The following is a 24271-nucleotide window of genomic DNA, read 5'->3' as shown; positions in this document are numbered from 1 at the left end:
AATGCTCTATGAGCTCGGACAGTACCGTATCCAGAATTTGGGGTGAACGCTCCACTTAATGTCGCGGAAATAAACGCTCACAAAAATTAACGCGAACTTGAGAATTCGCGTTTATTTTATGGAGCGTTAATTTCCGAAAATAAGGTAAGCACCATATGATGCCAGAGAGGGGAGTGGCAATTTGATTACCCTCGGGGGTACCCTAAGACGACTTTTGTCCAAAAGACGGAACTTTGCGCATTGAAAACTTAAATTTATTTTTGTTTGGATGTCGACTTCAATATTTACAAAACGTAATTCAAGACTCCATTACAAACCAGAAAAACGTGGCATGCGAAACTTTCCATGTCGTTCATCTGTGATATTAAGATAGCGATCAATTCTCTGGCCTTGAATACTGCGCTCTTTCTTGTTTCTTATCCTGCTGCAGTGATTGTGAACAATCTGAAGAATTCTACATGGATTCTTTATTCTAAATCCTCCGTAATTTTGAAAGTTAAATATCAAAACCTTTTCAATGCCCACAATGTTCGGCCGATAGTCAATCCTGTTTAACAGTTGAGAGGGAACTGGCGCGAGAAGCCTGAACAGAAATGCATCATGGGAGCCAATGTATTCTGACATGGGACCACAGAAATCTCTAGCATTGCAGAGACGCACGTTTTCGGGAGTTTCATGCCTGGTCAATGCGTACATTGTTTTCTTGTTCAAAATGCTTTCGTCCAGTTGCTCAAACCCCTTATCCACATAACAGTCTGCATTCATTATCATTACGTTTCTATGCAACAAGTGGTTTGAGGCATACTGGAAGGCGTCTTTGTAGCGCATGCGTCGACCAAGGTTATGGAAATTTATTTTCCATTCCTCGCGCAAATTATGGGACTTGATGACGTCAGGATCCTTGTAGCTTTCACAAAGAATATGAATTCTTTCAACCTGGAAAACATGAAAAACCTGAAAAATCGATAACTTATTAACGCTTCCATGGCAACGGTGGCTGCAACTTGGGTGCACTTCCGTCTCCGTTTGGCCAGGACTTAGACATATAGACATAATTAGACATAATTTATTTATACACGAAGAGCTTAGGAGCCGTAGCTCGTTAAAACGCTCTCGTGAAATGAAAAAGGTTTAAAAATTACAAATAAAAGACGGTTAAAAAGGTAAAAAGTGTATATGTACAAAATTGTGATTATGACATGAATAAATAGAAATCTGTATAAATATAATTCTAGTTAAAAGGTAATTAATTAATTGACTTGCGTTCACTTTGGTCGAGATCAATTTTGCACGCAATTCAACGCAAATTTTTCACCGTTAGGCCACCTGACGCAAGTCAACGCAAGTCTTGCTGTTTACTTCAAGTACTGAATTGCAGCGCGCGCAGTTGCATTGAAATGGCTTTTTTGACAACTTGCGTGCACTTGAAAGTAAACTTGCGAGTCCATTTGGCCAGCCAACGCAAGTCTGTACGTCAGTTCAACTTGCGTCTACTTGCGTCCACTTGCGTTACCGTTTGGCCAGGCTTTACTCCTCCAGATTCTTAGTATCATTACAATACACTTTTGATTTCTTCACAATCAGCTTTGGTTCTTTCTGACGTCACTAAAAACGATTCTTCCAAAGGGTTTTGCTAAACAGCAGGCTACTGATCTGACTCGTCCCCAGTCGTCTCTTATGCGTGTTCAGCAGTCGACTCAAGACGGACTTAAAAGACGACTGGGGACGAGTCAGGGATACTGATGATTTGGTAAACTGACGTTGACAGACGTAGCTGTCAAAACGTGTTTTCAAAACTAAGAAGTGTCTTTCTTAAAATCCAAGATTGAGGTTCCAAGATGGTAGATTTTGAAATCGATGACGTCATAGACTGTGGGGTTACTCTCCTCTTCTTTTTCCTCTCTCTCCTCCACGAAACCTACAAAATCTAATACAGTGGTTTAATTTCAGAAGCTCGTATGTACTTACATGCGGGCTCAGTAGATTTCGTTGGAGGCAGTAGATGTACTCCATTTGTCGCTTTGTTACGTCATCGTCTACTCTGCCCGAAGTGTTTAACACCGGAAACTGAATGATAAGATGCAATCGAGCACTTCCTGTTGTGACGAACCTGCTTGGTTTGATGAGAGCTTGAGTGTTGTAATGCCTTCGTTTGATGACCTTGGTTGCTGTGTTGTTTGAAGGTCTCCCTAGAAATAATCCATTTTAGTTTGATAATTGAAACATTTGTTAAAAGTCATAGTTACTCTTTTTATCTTTATTAAAAACGTGGAAAAACCTCCCCCTGTATGACCCAAGCTTGGTGAAAAAAAGCTATTCAATTGTCTGTTAAAACTGTTTGTGTGTTTGTAGTAGTATAGTATTTTCGAAGCTTGGTTCAAAAACCTCATTCAAAATGGTCTGATCGTTCATGGTAAAATTCAACCAACCGACGTAGCTTACGCCGCCTTTTCCCGCCCTTGACACGGTTGCAGGCTTTTGTTTTGAGTTCTGATTGGATCATTGCGTTAGTTGTGATTGGTCAGATATTTTAATGACAGCAATAAGAACTCGCTCTAAGAGTGAAACTAATATATTTTGGGTGATTATTTCGTGGTTGTAATCCTTAAGTATCTCGCTGCCGTGACATTGAAGTTTATGTTGAAAAAAAGGTTGACCTCAAAAAAGGGTTGTAATGGAAATGATCACTGTAGCGTGCGTAGCAGGCGCATGTGTAGTTTTGCGCGCGTATTTGGAAAACGCGAAAGGCGAGAGACGGCCACGCGAGGGAAAAATAAGAAGGCGCCTTCTCACTTTTCCCTCGAGTAGCCGTCTCGCGCCTTTCGTGTTTCCCAAACGCGCGCTTAAAAGCTCCACAGGCGCCTGCTACGCAAGCTATAATCACTGCTACATTTGAAACTTCACAGTCCCTATAACCATGACATCCATAAGAGGAACGAAAGGGTCTGAGTATGAAAATGACGCAATCTTACCTTCAAGCATTCGTTTCGAAACATTATGTTCATCCAAAGAACATTTTGAAACAGAATGCCTCAACCAGTCGAAGAGCAGTAGAAGTGATATAATTCCTAACAGAAGTGATACACGAGGTCTGGTTCTCACACATCGCAATGGTCTGTACTGAAAAGAAAAGAACGATTTGGAAGTCCTTACTGGAATATCTTGAAAGTCTTTGAGTGGCCGTTTTTATGCTAGAGGCGATAAAATCATCTAGACGTGCTAAACGTCTAAAACGTTAAAGGTGTATGTTAAAAAACGGGAGGCATTTAGTAGACGGTTTTTCAGAATAAAATAAATAAAAATTAAAAAAAAGACTGGGTTCTTCACTCGGAAGACACTGGACAAGAAGACGTTGAAGCCATCAGACGTTAAAGGCGTCTGTCTTATTTACCGTTTTTATACTAGACGTTAAAGTCGTCTCGAGACAGCTTTAACGTCTCAGACGGCTTTAACGTCTCTAGCATAAAAAAAAAACGTATAAAAACGGCCTTGCGATCTTCGAAAGGGTTTGGGCCAATTTTGAAATTTTCGCAGGTCATCGGGCAATCTTCGGAAATCTCAACTCGGAGTAATTTCGCTCCCAACAGGCAAAATGTAACGAAAAATGTCCCCTGTACTCCCTGTGGAAACCAGGGGACATGTTATTATGTTACATGTATGTTTCGCGCACATTGCATTCCTTTGCAGGTATTAGCTGCGGAAAGTGCATCGATTTAACCTGCCATCAGGTGTCTTTTTTTTTCGCCGCGAAAGGAAAGAAGAAAAAGAACGCCTGGTTGCAGGTTACATCGATTTTGACACATTGGCTTAAAGAAACATTACTTTATATTATTTTGATATATATATTTTTGTTTTTCATATCAGCTATTTTTTTCAATGCTTATGCGTTGAATAGCCAGTAAAAATCTTCATGGCAGGGTTTGGTGATATATTTATTACGTTCTGTGGTAAATAATTATTCATCTCGGTATAAGCAAGTAGTTTGGTCGAATCAACAAAAACACATACCTTGCGTAAACCTTGCATTCTGTCCGACCACAGTCATCATTCATTGTGTTCAATTGACCTTCTCCTCGCCTCCATCCATAGATGATGACTGACAAATGAACTCCAAAAGGAAATAAAAAATATGGTCTCTCTGAAAATCACGAATTTCATTTATAAATGTTCGTTTAAGATCAAAACACGGACTGGTTTTAACGGTTGGTGAAGTTTTGCGGGTTGTTTCATTGTGTGCTTGTCTGTGTTCCGTTTGACTGATTCAAGTCCAGATATAATTCATAAAGAAACTGATAGAAAAAACTAATGCTTGAATCAAGCCGGTGTTTTAGCAGCAACGACAATGAAAGTGTTGCAAAACAAGGATGCTTAGTGTTTAATGAGCAGTATAGTTCTTGCAAGAGTTGCCTTCTTTGAACCAATACTGTGTCCCCGGGACTGTGTCCTGTCTTATGCGTAGCCATGTTGTTTCTAACAACCGGTACCGTTTTATTCCCTGCAGGAATAAGTCAATTAAAGGGGCTAGGTCACGGTATTTTAGCAATGCTATTTATTTTCGTGGCAGAGCAGAAGCCTTTTATTGGCAAAATTACGGCCGCATTACAAGCGAGGACGATTTTCGAAAAAAATGAGATAAACTTGAAAAAAGTCAGGCCGACGTTTCTAAAGTTTACCCTAACGCAATCCGTTTTATTCTTCTCGAATTTTGTCCATCCATTCCCCTTTTTGGCCTTTATGTGTTTCTTTTGAGTTCCTCTACAGTTTTAGCCGTTACTGCGATTTTTCATTTAATTCTATGAACAGTTGGTCAGTGCCGAATTTGCCTAAAATTGCGTGACATAGCCCCTTATAAATTTAAGTTCTAAACAGCACATGACATGAAGCCTAGTTAAAGCCAAGTTAAAGCCTAGTTAAGCCCAGGGAAAGGTCTAAGAGAAAATTGGTCCGTCCCAATCCCAATGATAACTGCGGTGAAATCCGGATAACTCTCACAGTGACTCTCTTCACCCAGGACAATATGACAAAGTGCTGGCGGAGGGGAAATTGAGGCAATCTGCGATGGCCGACTAGCATCTCACCCAGGGGATACTATTAATCAGTACTCAAAACCGCGGGGGATTAAACGAACTCGAACGTGAGAGGGTGGGGTGGGTAAAAAGAAGGGCAGTGGACAGTGTTATAGGGCAACACAGTCCATAGCGTTTTAAACACGGAACCGCGGTATAAAAGGCGTTGGTCTGGGCGAGCCAAACAGTTTTTGAAGTGCAGTCAACAGGCTTGGTCAAATTTCTTCAGTATCGATCAGTATTTCTGTAAATTTAACTACGGCCTTTAGTTTCTAGTTTTGTTTTTTGTTTCCTCTTATTTAAGAGATGCATTCACAAACAAAAGGCGGAACAGGATTGGAATGCAATCCGATATATATGGTAGAGAGTTTGAGCGCTGCAGCCTCGTCCCCGGCGAGTTTGGATGTGACGTCACCCGCCACACCTGCCAAGCTTGTCGGGAGAGTTCGTCTCGGTTCCAAGCCTCCTTCGCTCACTCGCATAGTGCGAATTGGCTGGGCCGAGACTGTGAGCGTTGTAGGGGAACACACTCCATAGCGTTTTAAACACGGAGCGCGGTATAAAAGGAATGTTGGATTGGGCGAAACGTCAGTCATTTCATTCTAGACACCTGCTGTTAGGAAGCAGTGTTACAAGTTGCTGAGAGCAGTACGCCTAAATTTTGGAAGGGATATATATTGTTTTCAAATTTTCAACCTCATTCTATCGAACATAGCAGCACCAAGATGTACTCGAAATCAATTTGTCAATCAACCTCGTGCCCCCAATGAACGGATATGAAAGAATCTCACCGTAACAAATACTCGACAAAAAACGTTTTTGTCGCGGAGCGCACATTCAACAAATAAGTGTTCCTCGCATAACTGAGTCCAATATTACAATGATTCTCTCTCCATTTAATTAAAGTCAAGTGAGAACAACAACACTATATTTCCATTCCCAATGATATCAAACACAAAAGCTTCCCATGGCGTTTGTGTTTCGATCCGAACGCGTACAGAAGAAGGCATCTTTCGGGTTTTTCTCTGAAGAGTCGGTCAAAAAATATCAAGAAAAAAGCCGAATTGCCAATAAACTTGAAAATTTAAAGAAAGAATTAGGGAAGAACGCAAAGTGGCCCAGTCCAAGACAGAAGTTGACTTTCTAACATAGTAAACTGGTCGTGCTCATCTTGAGTCACATTAACTTTATTAACTTTATCTTCAACCTGAAGATTTCAGTTCTAATATTACAAGTAAATTATCTTTAGGGTTAGGGCTAAGGGTTAGCTGGAACGCGCCTTTTTACCCCAAAGCTATAAAATCATCTTGCAACATGCTACGGCATAAAAGTATTGCTGTTACAGCGCGGACTCAATGCAGAAACCCATAAGGGTTATGGGTTTCTGCTCAATGTCATTAATTTCTGTTTGGAAATCAACATAACTACTGTATACTACTGAGCGTGATACAACTGATTTCATTACAAATCAGAAAACCGTGGCCTGGGAAAGCCTTTTGTAATATTAAGATAGTTATAAAGTTGTTGACCTTGAATTGTTCGTTCTGTCTTGTTTCTCATCTGGCTGCAGTGGTTGTGGACAATGTGAAGAATTCTGCATGGATTCTTTATTCTAAATCCTCCGTAATTTTGAAAGTAAAAAAACAAAACTCTTTCAATGCCCAAAATGTTCGGTCGATAGTCGATCTTGTCTAACAATTGAGAGGGAACTGGCACGAGAAGCCTAAACAGAAATGCATCATGGGAGCCAGTGTATCTTGCCTTCGGGCCACAGTAATCGCTGGCATTACAAAGACGTACGTTTTCGGGAGATTCATGCCTGGTCAATGCGTACATTGTTTTCTTGTTCAAAATGCTTTCGTCCAGTTGCTCAAATCCCTTATCCACATAACAGTCTGCATTCATTATCATTACGTTTCTATGCAACAAGTTGTTCGAGGCGTACTGAAAGGCGTCTTTGTAGCGCATGCGCCGACCAAGAGAAGAGAAAATTAATTTCCAGTCCTCGCGCAAATTATGGGTCTTGATGATAAGAGGATCCTTGTCACTTTCACAGAGAATATGAATTCTTTCAACCTGGGAAAAGGTCAACAAAAGGTGGCTTACATTTTGCAGTTTAAAATGAATTTTAAGTCAAACTGTTTTCAAACTAGTTTGATTTGAATTTTTCTTTGTTCAAGGATTATGCTAATAAATCTAGAACAAAGGGATGTGGTCTACGAGCCATGAGTCAATGAGTCAAGGTGATTCAGTTTTAACACAAAGTAGGTTATTATCTATTGAACCACATTTTCCCTTTATACAAGCAGGAGCCCATTACTGAACACTCCACTTAGCTTGCGGTTAGTTCTACCCTGGTTTACTTGCGGTTTGTTCCATTCTGGGGCCCGTTTCTCGAAGGTCCCGAAAAGTTTTCGCCCCCGAAAAGCTATAGAAAAATCCCAAACCTTATAATTACAGAGCTGTTTAATTCCATGTTATTTTTCATATGAACAGAGGTTCCCTTCATACAAAGTTTCAGACCTATACACTTCTTTGTTTTTAAAACACAGATAATTTAAAATGGCTTTACGGGCCCAAAAGCGTTTCGGGGCTTTCGAGAAACGGGCCCCTGGTTTGCTTGCGGTTAGCTTTTATTTGTTAGTAATGGCAGCACTATTTTCAAATGAATAACTCTAATTTAATATTTGACTCATTGGCTCATAAAAACTTTACTCTCTTACGCGATACGACATCACAATCGACACAGCTTAAGAAACATGTTGGAATGTTTCACATATCTTAATAATATGTTCAAATAAGCTTTATTATAAGTGGTAACCAATAACTAAATAACAAAATGCAGTAACTAAGATAACAGATTGGGGGTAGGGGGGGGGGGGTGGGGGAGGCGTTGTATACTCATTTCTAGGTCCCACCAGCCTCAAACAGAGCTATTTATGTTCAGACTTAGATATGTACTTACGTGCGGACTCAGTAGATTTCGTTGAAGGCAGTAGATGTACTCCAGTTGTCGCTTTGTTTCGTCATCGTCTGCTCTACCGTAAGTGTTTAACACCGGAAACTGAATGATAAGGTGCAATCGAGCACTTCCTGTTGTGACGTGCCTGTTTGGTTTGTTGAGAGCTTGAGTGACATATAGACGTCGTTTGTTGGCCTTAGTTGCTGCGTTGTTTGAAGGTCTCCCTAGAAATAATCCATTTAAGTGTGATTATGAAAAATTTGTCCGTAGCTATGACTAATTTTTATCTTCTTTTTTAAATTATTAAAAACTTACAGAGACTTCGTCTTGTATATAAATCCAAGCTTGGCCAAGGAAAAATATGGTGCTCAATGAAATATAGCTCAGGGGTGATAGCTGTAAATTGTTATGTGAGCTTGGAACAAAACCCTTGTGTCAGCTAACAGGTCGATTTCAAGGAAAGAAACCAAGTGTAACGTAGCTTACGCGCTTTGCCTTGTTTGACACGGATTGCACGCTTTCGCTTCGATTTCTAATTCAACTAAAAAGCGTGCATTTTGAAAATACAATTTTTTAGCTGTAATTTGCTGCTTTGACATTGAAACGGCTGTTTTATCTTCGTGTTGAATAAAAGGTAAGCTCAAAAAGGACAATGGTTCGTACAACACCCTTCAAAGTAACATGCTCCTTGGGCAGGATTTACAAAGCAGTTCTAAGTTAGGGACGGACCATTCTTTTCTTGGAGGGGGGGATGAAAAATTTTCCCCTGCAAGTTTTTTTTAGTTTGTGCACCTCTGCAAACATTTTTATTCGAAATGCAAACTATTTTTTGTTATACATATCTTGTTTGCAAACAATTTATTTTGTCTTTCTAGGCCCTTCAAACAGTTTTTTTTTTTTCAATATTTGTCATACCCCTTCCAAAAAATAGTGGTCCGTCCCTTAAGATGTAGCCTAAGTATTGTTCGAATACAAGTAAAAATACATCAGCTGGCCCTGGAAATAATCGCTGTTATACATACAGGGCTTCCCTGTCTCCATGATATTCGTAAGAGGCATAAGGGTCACAAAAGGTTCTGGGTGCTCAAATGAATTAATCTTACCTTCGAGCATGCGCGTCGAAATATTATCAATATGTTCATCCAGTGAATAGTTTTGCTTTAGAATAAAATGCCTCAACCAGTCACAGAGCAGCAAAAGAGATATAATTCCCAACAGAAGTGGAACACGAGATTTGGTTCTCACACATCGCAATGGTCTGTACTGGATGGAAGAAAATATACAGAGTAATGACAATCACATATCCCATATCAATTTTGATTGGTTAATTTTTGACAGGTTCACGTGTTCACGTGTTCACGGTTGGATGATCTGCAATATTCAAATTAAATTTGCAAGTTTGAAACGAATAACACATTCCATTCGCCGTTAATCAAAACTATTCTGGAATACTAGGCGGCACGCACTGATAATTTTGACTGTAAAATGTCCCTATTTTTAAAAATTTTAAAAACAAAGCGGTATTGCAGTAAATTCACTCCAAACCGATATGTACATGTTCACGTCACTAATCAGTAATGAAAGTGTTGGTTACAGATCAAGATTTGAATAAAGATTTATTCATTAGTACATATATTTGTCACTCACAACAAATAGCATATGAGTTTGTATAAAAGAAATTGCTAAACAATGTCTGGTGTTGTTTTCGATTATTTCTTCGCGTCTAGTCAAAATATGCTACCGAGTACGTGCCAAAATACATGGCCGTTTTCAAATCGATGCGGTTTCGCCGTTTTTGACCGTTTACACGACAACGAAACCGTATCGTTTTGAAAACGCTCCACTTTTGACAGCGTTTTCAAAACGACCCGGTTACAGTAGTGGTCTCGATCGGTGCCGTGTAAACGAAAGGCGTAACCGCATCGCTTTCGATGCGGTTACAAATGAAACCGTGTCCGTGTAAACGTAGCCAAAGATAAGAGGAGTGCGCAATTCGACTGACTTGCGGTCGTTGCGCCCGGAATCCTACCTTGAGGGTCTGAATGGGGCTTTAGCCTAGTTTTCACTAGCGACGCAAGCACAAGCGCAAGGATAACAGTTCTTATTTCACCGTGAAAACGGCTTCGACTCAAACAAAATCACAAGTGCAGTTTTATACTTATGCTTGTGCTTGCAGCAAGCACAAGCACAAGGATCAAAGTTTGTCCGGCCTTTTTGTGTGATTGCACTTATGCTTGCGCTTGTGCTTGTGTCGCTAGTGAAAACCAGGCTTTACCGACTTGTGACAAAGGGCGAAAAATATAACTGACAACTGGCAAAGTAATTTAATTTTAACTGACTGCCGACACGAGGACCCTTCAATTCATACCCGACTAGCGACAAAGGGCGACTGAAAAATGTAAAAGACAAACGGCAAAGTAAATAAATTTTAACTGACTACCGACATGTGCCCCCCTTCCATTTAGACCCTCTAGCATGTATTGTATAAAAGTAAAGAAGGAGAATTCACGAGGCACCAGCATTCAACTTACTTCGACAATTGCTCGAATTTTACCACAACACCTCATTCTGCTGTCATTCTACACCGTCGTCCTCACGGTTCGATATTGTACTAGTTTCTGTAAAACTAGTTGTACCTATCGGTAAGTGCCAATGAGCGAAATACTCATGTTTGTTCATAAGAACAGATATTGAATGGTTTTTGATAGAACTATATTTGAAATGACCAAAATATGGTAAATTGTATTTTAGGTAATATGCGAAAAAAGTGCTATTTCTCTGGTGTTCATAAATGACACAGGCTTGATAGCCTGCGTAGCAGGCGCCGTAGTTTCCAGCGCGCGTATTCTCGCGATCGTGCACTCTTTTAAACACACTAAAAAACATACACAGATGTCTGCTACGCAGGCTACGGGTTTGACAGATTGATAACTCTTGACAAATCTTTAAATTCTTTTCAACGTTAGAATGTCACAAAATGTAGGCAATAAATGAGGTTTAATCACTGTTTTTTAAATACAACACGCGATGGTTAAGATGTTTCCGTCCACAAAAGTTATAGTTGCATTTCAAGAACTACTTATAAATCAAATCCTAAAATCAAAACTGCTAAGATGCTTTTTTAAAAATAATTTTCAGTAATCAGAGACAGTAATGCACGGGTCAGATTTCAGTCTCGCATGCGAAGTGTCATGTTCAGTTACGCAAAACTTGAAAAATTTGAACAGAAAACAAAACTTGAACGGTCAAGGATTATTTGGAGACAAAAATTTTATTCAAGTTAACATTACATTTGCCGTTAGAAGCAAAAAACTTTTGACTTTCTTGTGTGTTTGACATGCAGCAATTTTAGTGAGCGTCGCTTTGTATTGATGTTATTCTACGCGGAGCGAAAATGCGTGCCAAATAAAATATAAACGGTATTTGATTTGAAATAAATCATCGGTCACAATCAACACTAATTAAAAGGAAGCATTTACCCGACTTCAGCATTCTCATAAGTCAAGAAAACTCTATTTGAAGTCAACAGTCCGCTTTTGATTTTCATGTCTCTCTTCGATCGTAAATCAAAGGACTCCAAAGTCGAAAGATTATTTCATCGCTTTGAAGACCTTGATGTTCATTTTTTCGACGGTCGAATATTCTGTAGGGTATTCTCTTTCGATTTATAATTCCCTAAAGGTGTATTTATCGGTAAAGGGATGAATGACCACATTGAAAATTTTAACAGCGAGCCGCGTGGACGCCATTTTGGTCATTTGCTCTCTAGCAAGGAGTGAGAGACTGGGAACCAGTTGGGAAGAACAATACAATCCAAATATGGGGTTTACTTACACCCAAATATGGTCAAAAAAGTCCCTTACGCAGAACTTAAGATTTTCTCTGCCTATACACTCCGCGCACGGCTCTATGATTCTGCCGCGTCGACAGCCTCGCCTCTTGCCTCGGCTGTCTCGTTGGCAATAAGAACTTAGCCACGTCCACACTAATCCGCATAAATTTGTAATCGGCAAGCGATCACGTGGGTGTCCAATTACAGGTATCCAATTTGAGCAACTTCAAATTGGATACCTGTAATATTGGACACCTACGCCATTCGCATGTCAATCACGCGCTTTGACTTTTTCTTACAAAAAAGGTTCTCAAAGACTTCCTAACCTCGAATTTTGTTATTTTACGATTAATTAGTAATTGGACCTCGTGTCGTACAATTCAGAGAGTAATCGTGCTCGTAATTTCAAATCGGCCTCGCGCTGCGCGCTCTGCCGATTTTGAAATTACTCGTCCGATTACTCTCTGTACTCCACTCAGTCCAATTACTATTACAAAACGCATCTTTTTTTCTCCGGTTTGGCCAAACGTCCACACTAAAACGGCGTTCTCGGTCACCGAAAACGGAGCTTCATGAAAACGGTCTCCAGGGTTGAGAAATTTGAAAACGCCGGCTAGGTGGTGTTGTGTGTACGTGGACGGAGAAAACGGTGCTTTTCGAAAACGCTGAAATCAAATAGTCATGTGATCTCTGTCAATAGCTCTGCACGTGCGTTATAAACCTTGGTACATTTCTTTCGCCGTTCTCTAAGCAACGTGAAATCACCAAATTCTGCGTTTTGTGAATTTTCAACTTTTTATTTGACATTGATCGCTGTCTTTAAATATTTAGCTGAGGATAACTCTGAAATCTATAGACAAGATGATTCTTAAGTAAAATAGAAATAAATTTTGACGTTATCCTCGGCGGCGACAAAATCCTGCCTACTGAATTTACTGCGTGCTCGATTAATGTACTCATACTCTACCATTCATCTAGGGCCGATGCCGCGTTCCGTTTTGAAATTTATCCGGATTGCTGTGGACGGTGAAATTATTGAAAACGATACGAAAACGATATAGTGAGTGGACGGAAAACATTTTATCCATTTTCGGGATTTATCCGGATTAGTGTGGACGGGGCCTTAGCAGCTCCGAAAAATCACATCCTACTTTTAAATTGCCACCATGATACGTGAAAAAAATTTAGCCCCACATTAGCGCGGTCGGCAGTGGGCACCAGGTTGAAAAATACACCCAGGAGGAAAGGGCACATGCAATTTTTGACGTTTGAATGAATGAATTAGTCAGAAATTACTATTCTGCCGGCACGATTGAGAGGTTCGCGGGTTGTTATGGGATGTCTAGGTATATATAGGTTTTGGTGGGAGATTTAGGTCATTCTACGTCGTCAGTCCTCGTCCTCGCTTGCTTTTCTTTTTCTTTAAAGTGTTGTTTGTTCAGCTTTTGTAACTAGTACTTAGAACGAGCTGTTGTTTTTTGCTAGATTCAGGATTGTAATCAGGATGCATTTTGCATCAGATGACTGTATTAGGATACATTTTGCATCAGATGACTGACTGACTGACGCATCCTCAATAAACTTAGTGTAGTCAGAATGCTAATTTTGTACGGGACTGTTCTGGTTACGCCTCCGGGGCTCCCCCTTCCACCTCGTGGGTGAAAAATCACAAAACTGCCCTCTGTTAGAACCATCAAAATCAAGCAACTTCAACAATCACAGGAAACCAACTTTTACTAACTCTGTGTAGAGACTTATTTTGTTATAATGAATATATCTGTTCTATACATGGTAAATATTTATTGGTAATATAATTTGAATTATAATATTGCTATTTCCTATTTTATGAAATGAAAATTTTCCCATTTCTAAGAATTGCAAAATTTGGAAACTCGTTTGGAACAATTTTTTTTACTTCCGTTTTCGCTGACAAGCCACATTTATTAATAAGACTAGAGCAGTCACCCATGTCGATGAGAGTTGCTCTCATAAGAGTCAGCTCTCATCCTCGTTTGGCCCGGGCTTAAAAGGACCACAGGTGAGGCTTTTAACACTTTTACCATTTTTCTTATTCACATTTTTGAAGAAAACTGTTGAAATGCTTTTGATCGAATTTTAGATCCATACAAACTCATAATTATTTGAGCACTCTGATAGGACACTGATTGGTTACCTGTGAAAACAATTAAGTACAATCTATTGACCATTGAATCTTTAACGTTCTAAGTGACTTAGCTTCTTTCATTTGAAAACATTAGTGAGCTCGCGGGCTTGTAAATTGCATCATATATATTGAAGGATACCTTCACGATTTGATTTTGATAACACGTCATTCCTCTATATTTGATTAAATTTTTTATATTCCTTTTTAGTTTCATTGATCTTCTTTATCTGTCGTTTTCTCGCCACGTACTTCCAACATCGAACGAGTCAATCGTGTTCCCGAAGACGATTCGCTTAAGGTTCGGAAGTGTTCGACATCTACGCTCGGATCCGACTGCGATCGGGTAATTGAATAAAAGTCAGTTAAAGGAGACATCGGTGGAGTTCGGTAATCTCCGGTGGAGATCGAGGGGAAGATCATTCGTCCACTTTCGCTGGAATCATGTTGTAACTCTTGCCGTCTAGCAACATCCTCTGTTAATCTTGAAGGGGCCTCCACGAGCGACTCTTCCTCGGGGGTTTCGATCGATATCCCCTCGGTAGGCTCCCGCTCTTTTCGCCGAAAAGCCATTTTGTGACCTGGCGATGATTTGCCCCGAAACTTTGTGGTTGACTGTCTGGCTTTTCCTCTCACTGAGCTGACCAGCTTTTCCGCGGGCTCACCATCGGGTTCCTTTCTTGGAGACATTTTCTTTCTTTCTTTGGATGAAACAACTTTTCTACTTCGCTTAGATCGCTTCTTCTTTGTATCACCCACTCGTTTCTGTCGTGATGTCTTTGACTATGCAGACCTTTGTTCTCCTACGTCACTTCCGCTTTTAACTGAAGGCGGATTAAAGGAAACTTTTTTAGCCGGCGGGGCCCCGGGCTCGAATTGAGAAACGCTCGCGAAAGGCACAACCCGAGGTTCCTTGTAGGCCTGGGAAAGGGTTTGTACTACGTCACGATCATGTGACGTATAGGTATGTGGTAGTTTCCAGGAGAATGAAGGCTCGGTTACTTCACCTTTGTCCTTATAAGGAGTAAAAGGAGTGATAGGCACTATTCGATAGTACTCCTCGGGAGCTGGGGAGAGCTGCACAGTTTTAACCGGAGGCGACTGGGAACGTTCCACGTGCCTCCTGTCGCTCTCCTGTTCATCAGCGGATGACTCAAACTCGGATTCGTCCGTCGGGACATCAACTGCAGATTCCTCTCTTTCTTCCTCGCCTTCCTCTTCACTTGTGTCATCGCGGCGTTCACCGGAAGGGCCTGGGCCAGAGAAGTAGGCAAAATCAGGGGATTTGACGGGGCTTGTTGGCGCTGATACAAACCTGTACCCCTCTGTGCTGGAAGCCCCGGGTGAGAAAATTGATTCCCAGTGCATGGCAGACTCAGAAGGCAAATACTCTCCTTTGTATGCACCTGACTTCGCGGCTCTGCGAAGTACATCCCACATTCTTTGAGAACTCACTTTCCTTGAAACCTGCAAGAAATGCACAAGAGAGACTGAACTTCTAATAGCTGTCATTTGTGATGATTGGCAGTTTAACGTATTCTAAACTAATGCTAGCCTGCGAGGAGCTTTCTCCCCTTAACTCTGGGACAATGTATATTTACCATGTTAAACATTGCACTACATATTTAACATAGTGTTTTCCACTGGTGGTTTGGCATTTTGGGACAATGGGAGTTTCTGAAAATGATTTAAGTCTAACCTTCTTTTCTTTTGTTATAGACTCGGGTTTCTTTTCACCCTCCTCTTGTTCCTCTTCATCGACAGGATGCAAACGTTTCCTCCTGCCCAGTGTTCGGTAGATCTGTATGAAAATAATAAGAAGCAAGCAAGAGTGCAGCATTTGAGTTAGATTGCTGTCGTAAAATCATGCCCACAGTAAATAAAATCTGGCCAATCACAGTAAATGAAAGCGCGGAAACACGTGCAGCCCCCACCAAGAGCGGAGCCAAGCGCGGGAAAACATGCAACCTGCGCCAAGCGCGGGAAAACGTTCTTTTCCCGCTAAGCACGGGAAAACATGCAACCCCCAAGTGCCAGCAAAACATACAACCCCCACAAAGCGCGGGAAAACGTGTAGGTAGGTTGGTAGGTAGGTAAAAGTGTGCACGCCAAATCACGATATCAGTTGATACTGGCTTTGCTCTGACTGGTTAAAGAGAAAAACAGTTTGTTCTGATTGGTTAAAGATTCCTTCAATAAAGCTGCTCTAACATAACTTCATAACAGGTTCACGACAAATTCTGGCAGCACTGGGCGCAGATAATCAAAGAGAGAAATAGGAAACGAAAAGGCCTGCAAAACAAAGAAAAGAAATACGTAGAAAGAAAGTACAAAATTAGTTCCCACCTCTTGATGGCTGATGATATTTCGACAGAGAAACACTTCTCGAGTAAAATCAATTCCTTGCGCACTTAATTCTGCAAGAGCCAGAAACACATCGCCGATAGAAGACCGTCGAGAATAGCTGTCATAGCGACAGATGTGCAAGTTAAGCGTCTGCTGTGCCAAGTCTAACTGGGACAGCGGAAACTCGTACACTTCCCTGGGGAAAAAGAGTAAGATATTTCGTGAATACGCTTTTTTGTTTTCCAGAAGTCTCAAACATGATACGGGTGAAAGGTCGGCTCGTTCATCACATACCTGAAACTGACGTTAATTGTAGTTTCGTAAGGTTCAAAAGTATGGCTCTGTAGATTCAGCGGTAGGAGATGAACATCAACGTATGTACTTGTGGCTTCTCGGTCCATGGGAATGTCCTCGGCTCTGATTAGCCGCACGATCAACATAGAACTGCAAAATAGAACATTTCGAATTAAATCGCGTGGGGGTTTCCGGCGAGAGGGGTGCTACCTTTTCCTTTCTACCTTCTTTTTCTCTCCTCTCAAGGAGGGTACCGCTATTTGGGGCGTCACGCAAGGCCTTCGAGAACATTGCGTGACGTTCCAAGTAACCGCTGCGAAGGAGAATGCCTGCGCGTCGAACACATCCAATCTCGGTCCCGTTTTCAAAGTGGAGTTGAATAGAAAAAGCCGTCAAATTGGGAATGTTCGGATGTACCACCAAGATTTCCGAACTAACATTAAGAGAAATGTAAGACAATCAATAAGGAGAGTTAATATTTTGACCTTGGGAATGAAAATGCTATTTGATTTACAAAGGCATCGTTCTTACCGGTGTTGATCGTATCTTAGAGCAAAGTAGAGTCTTCCTAAGTCCAAATGATCATCGCTTTGTGATTCCTCTTCCTCTTCATCGGAGAATAATTCATCTGATGACAGTAAACTCTACATAGGGAAAACAACGATATGTGTAACCGTGAAACTAAAAATTCATTACATTGGTTTAATTCATGTAATTTGATAGAAGTCTAGTTTAAATAAGATCAGTCAGTCAGTCAGTCAGTCAGTCAGTCAGTCAGTCAGTCAGTTAGTAAGATCAGTAAGTCATTCTGTTTATCTGTCAGTCGATCATTCGGTCAGACAGCCAGAGGATGGGTCAAAAAAGTCAGTCAGTCAGTCAGTCAGTCAGTCAGTCAGTCAGTCAGTCAGTCAGTCAGTCAGTCAGTCCGTCAGTCAGTCAGTCCGCCAGTCCGCCAGCCAGTCAGTCAGTCTGTCTGTCTGTCTGTCTGTCTGTCTGTCTGTCTGTCTGTCAGTCAGTCAGTATGCCTGTATCCATCAGAAAAACTGCAGTGAGTCAGTGAAAGGTCTCGTACCCTCGGAAAGTCAGGTCGTGGCTGTACAGGAGTGATGGTAATTTTCGGCATAGTCTCCTGTGCATAAGCCGTGGCCACTTTCTTCCGAGCATTCTCAGCTTCCTCGTCCAGATATTTGTACGGAACCCCCTCGCGGTCTCCTTCATCTTCCTTCTTCTTTTTCCTTGATAGTGTCCAGGAAGTAGCCACGTACACACCCAGTGCTACCAGGCAAAGTAGGAGCACCGTGATAATGACCTCTAGCTTCTCCATAATCTGCAATAGTAACAAAGACGCATATAAATAATTTGCAACCAACGCGTCCTGGTGGCACGGGTACCTCGTATTTTACGCGCGCGTCCATTGCGCGTGTTCGCATTACACGCGCGCGTCCTTTGATCCGCGCTCGAAGACTACTCTATCCACTGGAGTTATAAAGCATCATCGAAGGATAATAAATCCGTGCCCGGCAGGGTTGTTTTTCACGTGACCCTACCTTGGCATATCCTGAATTGTGCAAGTGATAAAGCGAGGCCGGGAACAGCTTGCGCTACGATCGACTGACAGCGTATCGCGATCGAGGATTGCGTGTTGCGTGTCGCGTGTGTCGTGTTTTCACGTTTCAGTGCCTCACAAAAATGACAAAAATAGAAATTTTGTGGATGATGGCATTTTGTGTAGTTGCGCGATTACTTGTAGAAATTTAGGAAACAATATATACTGAACGACTGTTAAGACACCTTATAAAATCTAAAACGTTCTGTGTGACATTTGAAATTTATAGTATTTAACCTTTCATGGACTTTAATAGGATTTAAGACCCTGTTCAGGAAATGAGGTTGTATTATAGCATTTGTAATTAATTATTATTATCATTATTTGGAATAGTCAAAGGGAAATTCGAATGGTTTCAAATAATTGAATGTAACCAGAACTATTTTCTGTAATTGTCATCAGAATTCATTTTTTTACTGAATTTCCCACGCGAGGTTGCTTGAAACGACACACGTATGCACTGTAAAGTTTCTAGACTTGACTAGACCAATATTCGTCTTATTTAATAGATCATCAAATATTTAACTTCAAAGATTACTTCCCCATTTTCCGGTCATCATTAAATAAATGTCATATGCCTACCAAGTTGGAAAAATTTAATCCCGATTATTGATTTTCCTTGTGCGAAAACATCGTCCTCATGAAAACCCGAAGAATAATTCTTTATGTTCAGTCAGATCGCTCAGATCTCTGCCCAGGTGTATAAATGGGTACCAGTGAATTAAATGCCGAGGGTCCACGGATTATCTTTGAAAAAAACTGTATCTTTGTCTGTGGAAGGAACTTGACCATTTAGCTTGAAATCTGTTTAGTTTGCAGCCCAGCAAACTTGACCTTGATGTGTTACTAGCCATTGGTCAGGAGAACATTGATTCTGGGAAATTTCCTTGCATCGCTCAATGGAAGAAGCTAGTAACATCTTATTCTGAAGCAACACAACAAAGGTAGAATTTCATTGATTTTCTCTTTTATCATTTATTGATTTGTTTCTTTGCTTTCATATTTCCCTTCCCCTCCTTCCCCTCCCTCCCTTCTGTCCCTCCCTCCCTCCCTCCCTTTGCTCTTCACCCTTGTTTCCACTCCCTCCCCTCCCTCCCTTCCAGTTCACCCCTTTTCTCCTCCAAGAACCAGGATGAAAATAGTTTTACGTACAGGAGCCCATTTCCTGGAGCATTCAACTTCCATATATTTGTGTAACAGCGTTTTCACAAGTAAATTTATTTTTAGCCAAGCCTTTTCCACAAAAATAACTGCTCTCAGCTACTGCTCTGCAAGGAAACACTGAAATCATCGCTCGAAATGCTGTCAGAACACTCCAAAAAATATTCCTTGCATGTGTCAGCCAGGTAAACTTTCTATGGGGACGAGATACTGTAGTTACGTATCAACAGTCTCTTACCAAATTGCATGTGATTGGCTGTCCAAAACAAACTGGCTGGAAAATCGTATCTGCAGTAAAACTGACTTCACTTGTGAAAACGCCTCGCTCCTGGTAATGGGCTTCTCTTTTACGAGCCACGTGGAGGTGTTAAGACCTTACGTGTTGTATCTTTCTCTTTCAGCTGGCCAAGCCCTGGGTCACCAAGGTACCATGCAAGACACAAGTCTTTGATGTGGAGCTGTTGAACTATATTAGTCTCAATTTGTGACAAAACATAACTCTACCAATTAATTTAACTATATGTAGGTAGTGTTGGAATTATACCCAGTTCACATTGACTACACGTGTCAAGTTATAACCAAACTAAAAAAGTCAAAATTCAGCAAGAACAAATCGTGTATACACATAACCTTACGAAAAGTTGAAATAAGTTCCCATTATATTACACTTCTGGTTTAATGCCAATTATTATTGAACAGTGCCTGCAGTGCCTCAGTAAAAAGTAATGCTCCTTTGAAATTTTGTTTTTGCTCATAGTTCATGTTCCGAAGTTGTTTTTCAAACTGCGTCCAGGTATAAAATATTTCTTAAAAAAAATAAAGATGGCACAGTTGTAATAGTGCGCAGAAAAGAGGTTATTGTTTCCTAAATGCTCTATGAGCTCGGACAGTATCCAGAATTTGGGGTGAACGCTCCTCTTAATGTCGCGGAAATAAACGGTCACAAAAATTAACGCGAACTTGAGAATTCGCGTTTATTTCATGGAGCGTTAATTTCCGAAAATAAGGTAATAAGCACCATATGATGACAGAGAAGGAGTGGCAATTTGATTACCCTCGGGGGCACCCTAAGACGACTTTTGTCCAAAAGACGGAACTTTGCGCATTGAAAACTTAATTTATTTTTGTTTGGATGTCGACTTCAATATTTACAAAACGTAATTCAAGATTCCATTACAAACTAGAAAAACGTGGCATGCGAAACTTTTTATGTCGTTCATCTGTGATATTAAGATAGCGATCAATTCTCTGGCCTTGAATACTGCGCTCTTTTTTGTTCCTTATTCTGCTGCAGTGATTGTGAACAATATGAAGTATTCTGCATGGGTTTTTCATTCTAAATCCTCCGTACTTTTGAAAATAAAAAATCAAAACCTTTTCAATGCCCACAATGTTCGGCCGATAGTCAATCCTGTTTAACAAGTGAGAGGGAACTGGCACGAGAAGCCTAAACAGAAATGCATCATGGGAGCCAATGTATTCTGCCGTTGGACCACAGAAATCTCTGGCATTGCATAAACGCACGTTTTCGGGAGTTTCATGCCTGGTCAATGCGTACATTGTTTTCCTGTTCTAAATGCTTTCGTCCAGTTGCTCAAATCCCTTATCCACAAAACAGTCTGCATTCATTATCATTACGTTTCTATGCAACAAGTGCTTCGAGGCATACTGGAAGGCGTCTTTGTAGCGCATGCGTCGACCAAGAAAATGGAAATTTATTTTCCAGTCCTCGCGCAAATTATGGGACTTGATGACGTCAGGATCCTTGTCGCTTTCACAGAGAATATGAATTCTTTCAACCTGGAAAACATGAAACACCCGAAAAATCGATAACTTATTAACGCTTCCATGGCAACGATGGTTAAGGCCTGGCTAATCGGAGACGCAAGTTTTCAACTGAAGTGCACTTGCGTCTCCGTTTGAGCAGGACTTGCATGCACTTGCGTTGACTTGCGTACACTTTAGTCGAGATCTGTTTTGCACGTAAGTCAACGCAAGTTTTTTCACCGTTAGGCCACCTAACGCAAACCAACGCAAGTCTTGCTTTTACTTCAAGCACTGAATTGCAGCGCACGAGTAACCTTGATAGTCCGTTTGGCCAGCCAACGCAAGCCTGTACGCAAGTTCAACTGGCGACTCCTTGCATCCACTTGCGTTACCGTTTGGCCAGGGCTTAACTCCTCCGGATTCAATACAATACACTTGATTTCTTTACAATCAGCTTTGGCTCTTTCTGAAGTCACTGAAAAATCTTGCAATTCAAGATTCTTCCAAAGGGTCTTGCTAAACAGCAGGCTACTGATCTGATTCGTCCCCAGTCGTCTCTTCTGCGTGTTCAGCAGTCGACTCAAGACGGACTCAAAAGACGACTGAGGGATACTGATGATTTGGTAAACTGACGTTGACAGACGTAGCTGTCAAAACGTGTTTTCAAAACTAGGAAGTGTCCTTCTTAAAATCCAAAATTGAGGTTCCAAGATGGTAGATTTTGAAATCGATGACGTCATAGACTGTGGGGTAACTCTCCTTCTTTTTCCTCTCCCTCCCCCACGAAACCCACAAAATCTAATACAGTGGTTTAATTTCAGAAGCTCGTATGTACTTACATGTGGGCTCAGTAGATTTCGTTGGAGGCAGTAGATGTACTCCATTTGTCGCTTTGTTACGTCATCGTCTACTCTGCCCGAAGTGTTTAACACCGGAAACTGAATGATAAGATGCAATCGAGCACTTCCTGTTGTGACGAACCTGCTTGGTTTGATGAGAGCTTGAGTGTTGTAAAGCCTTCGTTTGATGACCTTGGTTGCTGTGTTGTTTGAAGGTCTCCCTAGAAATAATCCATTTTAGTTTGATAATTGAAACATTTGTTAAAAGTCATAGTTACTCTTTTTATCTTTATTAAAAACACGCCTTTAGTAAAAACGCGCCTTCCAGTACGCCTCGAAAAAAGCTATTCAATCGACTGTTAAAACTGTTTGTGTGTTTGTAATAGTATGGTATTTTCGAAGCTTGGTTCAAAAACCTCATTCAAAATGGTCTGATCGTTCATGGTAAAATTCAACCAACCGACGTAGCTTACGCCGCCTTTTCCCGCCCTTGACACGGTTGCAGGCTTTTGTTTTGAGTTCTGATTGGATCATTGCGTTAGTTGTGATTGGTCAGATATTTTAATGACAGCAATAAGAACTCGCTCTAAGAGTGAAACTAATATATTTTGGGTGATTATTTCGTGGTTGTAATCCTTAAGTATCTCGCTGCCGTGACATTGAAGTTTATGTTGAAAAAAAGGTTGACCTCAAAAAAGGGTTGTAATGGAAATGGTCACTGTAGCGTGCATAGCAGGCGCCTGTGTAGTTTTACGCGCGTATTTGGAAAAAGCGAAAGACGCGAGACGGCCACGCGAGGGAAAATATAAAGAAGGCGCCTTCTCACTTTTTCCCTCGCGTAGCCGTACGCGTCTCGCGCCTTTCGTGTTTCCCAAACGCGCGCTTTAAAGCTATACAGGCGCCTGCTACGCAAGCTATGATCACTGCTACATATGAAACTTCACAGTCCCTATACTCATGACATGCATGAGAGGAACAAAAGGGTCCGAGTATGAAAATGACGCAATCTTACCTTCAAGCGTTCGTTTCGAAACATTATGTTCATCCAGTGAACATTTTGAAACAGAATGCCTCAACCAGTCGAAGAGCAGAAGAAGTGATATTATTCCCAACAGAAGTGAAACACGAGGTCTGGTTCTCACACATCGCAATGGTCTGTACTGAAAAGAAAAGAACGATTTGGAAGTCCTTGGGTTATACAGGAATATCTTGAAAGTCTTTGAGTGGCCGTTTTTATGCTAGAGACGATAAAGTCGTCTAGACTTGCTAAACGTCTAGGACGTTAAAGGTGTCTGTTAAAAAACGGGAGGCATTTAGTAGACGGCTTTTCAGAATAAAATAAATAAAAATTAAAAAAAAGACTGGGTTCTTCACTCGGAGGACACTGGACAAGAAGATGTTGAAGCCATCAGACGTTAAAGGCGTCTGTCTTATTTACCGTTTTTATACTAGACAGCTTTAACGTCTCAGACGACTTTAACGTTTCTAGCATAAAAAAAAACGTATAAAAACGGCCTTGCGATCTTCGAAAGGGTTTGGGCCAATTTTGAAATTTTCGCAGGTCATCGGGCAATCTTCGGAAATCTCAACTCGGACTAATTTCGCTCCCAACAAGGAAAATGGAACGAAAAATGTCCCCTGTACTCCCTGTGGAAACCAGGGGACATGTTATTATGTTACATGTATGTTTCTCGCACATTGCATTCCTTTGCAGGTATTAGCTGAGGAAAGTGCATCGATTTAACCTGCCATCAGGTGTCTTTTTTTTCGCCGCGGGAGAAAAGAAGAAAAAGAACGCCTGGTTGCAGGTTACATCGATTTTGTCACATTGGCTTAAAGAAACATTACTTTATATTATTTTGATATATATATTTTTGTTTTTCATATCAGCTATTTTTTTCAATGCTTATGCGTTGAATAGCCAGTAAAAATCTTCATGGCAGGGTTTGCCGGGTGATATATTTATTACATTCTATGGTAAATAATTATTCATCTTGGTATAAGCAATTAGTTTGGTCGAATCAACAAAAGCACATACCTTTCGTAAAACTTGCATTCTGTCCGACCACAGTCATCATTCATTGTGTTCAATTGACCTTCTCCTCGCCTCCATCCATAGTTGATGACTGATAAATAAACTCCAAAATATGGTCTCCCCGAAAATCACGAATTTCGTTTATAAATGTTCGATCAAGATCAAAACACGGACTGGTTTTAACGGTTGGTGAAGTTTTGCG

General features: G+C 40.9%; 3 protein-coding genes and 1 pseudogene across 4 annotated transcripts in view; 1 reads left to right on the top strand and 3 right to left on the bottom strand.

Annotated features, from left to right (window-relative positions):
* Window positions 1-20278, top strand: part of LOC144660295 (ankyrin repeat and LEM domain-containing protein 2-like) — a 29564-nt gene extending 9286 nt beyond the window's left edge. Inside the window, exon 8 of the mRNA XM_078520902.1 lies at window positions 19830-20278. Coding sequence (XP_078377028.1) covers window positions 19830-19893 — 64 coding nt within the window. The 3' untranslated portion in view covers window positions 19894-20278. The remainder of the gene's footprint in view (window positions 1-19829) is intronic.
* Window positions 239-4274, bottom strand: LOC144660298 (uncharacterized). Its single transcript, XM_078520905.1, has 4 exons — window positions 4009-4274; window positions 2973-3120; window positions 1969-2189; window positions 239-936 (listed from the first exon to the last, which is right to left on the bottom strand). The coding sequence occupies exons 1-4, from the start codon at window positions 4024-4026 to the stop codon at window positions 310-312; spliced, it is 1014 nt and encodes a 337-aa protein (XP_078377031.1). The 5' UTR covers window positions 4027-4274; the 3' UTR covers window positions 239-309.
* LOC144661507 (uncharacterized) lies at window positions 6244-10621 on the bottom strand. The gene is made up of 4 exons (XM_078522288.1): window positions 10560-10621; window positions 9132-9291; window positions 8032-8252; window positions 6244-7142 (listed from the first exon to the last, which is right to left on the bottom strand). Exons 1-4 carry the CDS (start codon window positions 10593-10595, stop codon window positions 6528-6530), a joined length of 1032 nt encoding a protein of 343 aa, XP_078378414.1. The 5' UTR covers window positions 10596-10621; the 3' UTR covers window positions 6244-6527.
* On the bottom strand, window positions 14057-24198 carry LOC144660296 (uncharacterized; annotated as a pseudogene). The gene is made up of 9 exons (XR_013572076.1): window positions 24073-24198; window positions 23047-23194; window positions 22035-22255; window positions 17734-17988; window positions 17193-17305; window positions 16662-16811; window positions 16368-16563; window positions 15721-15822; window positions 14057-15488 (listed from the first exon to the last, which is right to left on the bottom strand). The product of XR_013572076.1 is annotated as an uncharacterized LOC144660296 (transcript).
* Between the last annotated feature and the right edge of the window lie 73 nt (window positions 24199-24271).

The sequence above is a fragment of the Oculina patagonica genome, chromosome 7 (assembly GCF_052425735.1).
Source record: "Oculina patagonica isolate OP01 chromosome 7, crgOcupat, whole genome shotgun sequence".
NCBI lineage: Eukaryota > Metazoa > Cnidaria > Anthozoa > Scleractinia > Oculinidae > Oculina > Oculina patagonica.
The sequence above is the reverse complement of the archived record's forward strand: the minus strand, read 5'-3'. Positions and strand labels throughout refer to the sequence as shown.

Excerpts from the sequence above, each read along its gene's own strand:
- LOC144660298 (XM_078520905.1), bottom strand. Across the intron at positions 2,190-2,972 it reads TTCGAAACGAATGCTTGAAG|GGAGACCTTCAAACAACACA; the intron begins GTAAGATTGCGT and ends GATTATTTCTAG. Across the intron at positions 937-1,968 it reads GAAATCTACTGAGCCCGCAT|GTTGAAAGAATTCATATTCT; the intron begins GTAAGTACATAC and ends CATGTTTTCCAG.
- LOC144661507 (XM_078522288.1), bottom strand. The coding sequence starts at position 10,595 with ATGAGGTGTTGTGGTAAAATTCGAGCAATTGTCGAA. Across the intron at positions 9,292-10,559 it reads AAATTCGAGCAATTGTCGAA|TACAGACCATTGCGATGTGT; the intron begins GTAAGTTGAATG and ends TCTTCCATCCAG. Across the intron at positions 8,253-9,131 it reads TTCGACGCGCATGCTCGAAG|GGAGACCTTCAAACAACGCA; the intron begins GTAAGATTAATT and ends GATTATTTCTAG.